General features: G+C 51.3%; 1 protein-coding gene across 1 annotated transcript; it reads left to right on the forward strand.

The window, feature by feature from the left end:
• Positions 1–372: 372 nt before the first annotated feature.
• LOC111814916 (heat shock transcription factor, X-linked member 3-like) lies at positions 373–969 on the forward strand (the record flags this gene model as incomplete). Its single annotated transcript, XM_023708791.1, has 1 exon — positions 373–969. A coding segment is annotated over one exon (597 nt), but the record flags the coding sequence as incomplete, so codon positions are not given.
• Positions 970–1108: the final 139 nt, after the last annotated feature.

The raw sequence follows: 1108 nt of genomic DNA on the forward strand, positions 1-1108 counted from the left end.
TTCCAAGCTACGCGTAGGTCCATTTCTTTTTCTTTAGATTTTGTATTTTCTTTGTTACTTTCACATTACTGTATCATAATCATTTGCATGAGTATTTTTGGGGTGTGCAGTGAATCATCTGAGTTCCTACTATTTCTTAAAGGGAAACTCGTTTCGATATACAAGTGTTTTAGATTTCAAGCATGTTTCTGGAAGGCATTATGCTTGCAAACCAAGGCTTTACTTTGTCCGTAGGAAGTCATCTTGTAGGGTACAGTGACCCTTGCCAGCAACTGGGTGACACTCTCTATTGCTAAACCAGAACATTTAACTTTCATAGGAGGGTGTGCACGTTTTATCCCAGCATGGCTGAGATGTTCTATTTGGTTTCAGATCTACAGTGCTAATTTCCAGAGAGATAAGCCAGGGCTCCTTGACAATATTTGGAGGAAAGGAGACTTCAGAAACCCTGCCTGGCGAGGGACCTGTGAACCAATTCTACTCAAAAAGCCCGCATGGCAAGGGCTGGATGAACCCAAGAAAAAGAAGCCGGTAGCTATCAGGCACTCCCCACGATTCCCTCAGGCACGCTGCACCAAGTCCCAGAGGAGAGCCTCCCGAGTTCAGGGCTGCAGAGGCCCCCAGCCCACTGTGTTCTCCGGTGTATGGGCCCTGAAAAGCATCGCTGGGCACGGCTCAGATGGCCAGCCTCCTGAGGCACCAAGTGGCCCAAGTAGCGAGGGCGCCACTGGGCATGACATGTGTGCGGCTCCAGCCGCTGCCACGGGGGAGGGGGAGGCGCGCAGCAGCTCTGTGGCTCAGGGCGCCCATCGTGCTCTGATGACTTTGTTCAACACATGCTACTCCGTTGTGCTGACCGCCCTCTCCGCCAAGACCCCAGAAGAGCATTCCGAGGAGCAGCAGGAGGACTCCTCAGACTCCAAGTCTGTGCTGTGTGAACAGGTGAAGGACTTTCCCAATGTGCAGTAACATGGGGAGACACCGTTGTCTCCGTCACGAACCTGCTTCCAGTCTTAATGAAGACCAGCGATGGGGGGTTGAGGGGGAATAAATGATAATGAGAACTGCACTCTGCGTTCCTTCTCACCTTCCTCCTGGTCACTTAGGC

Source organism: Octodon degus, unplaced genomic scaffold (genome assembly GCF_000260255.1).
Source record: "Octodon degus isolate 3935 unplaced genomic scaffold, OctDeg1.0 scaffold01668, whole genome shotgun sequence".
Taxonomy (NCBI): Eukaryota; Metazoa; Chordata; class Mammalia; order Rodentia; family Octodontidae; genus Octodon; species Octodon degus.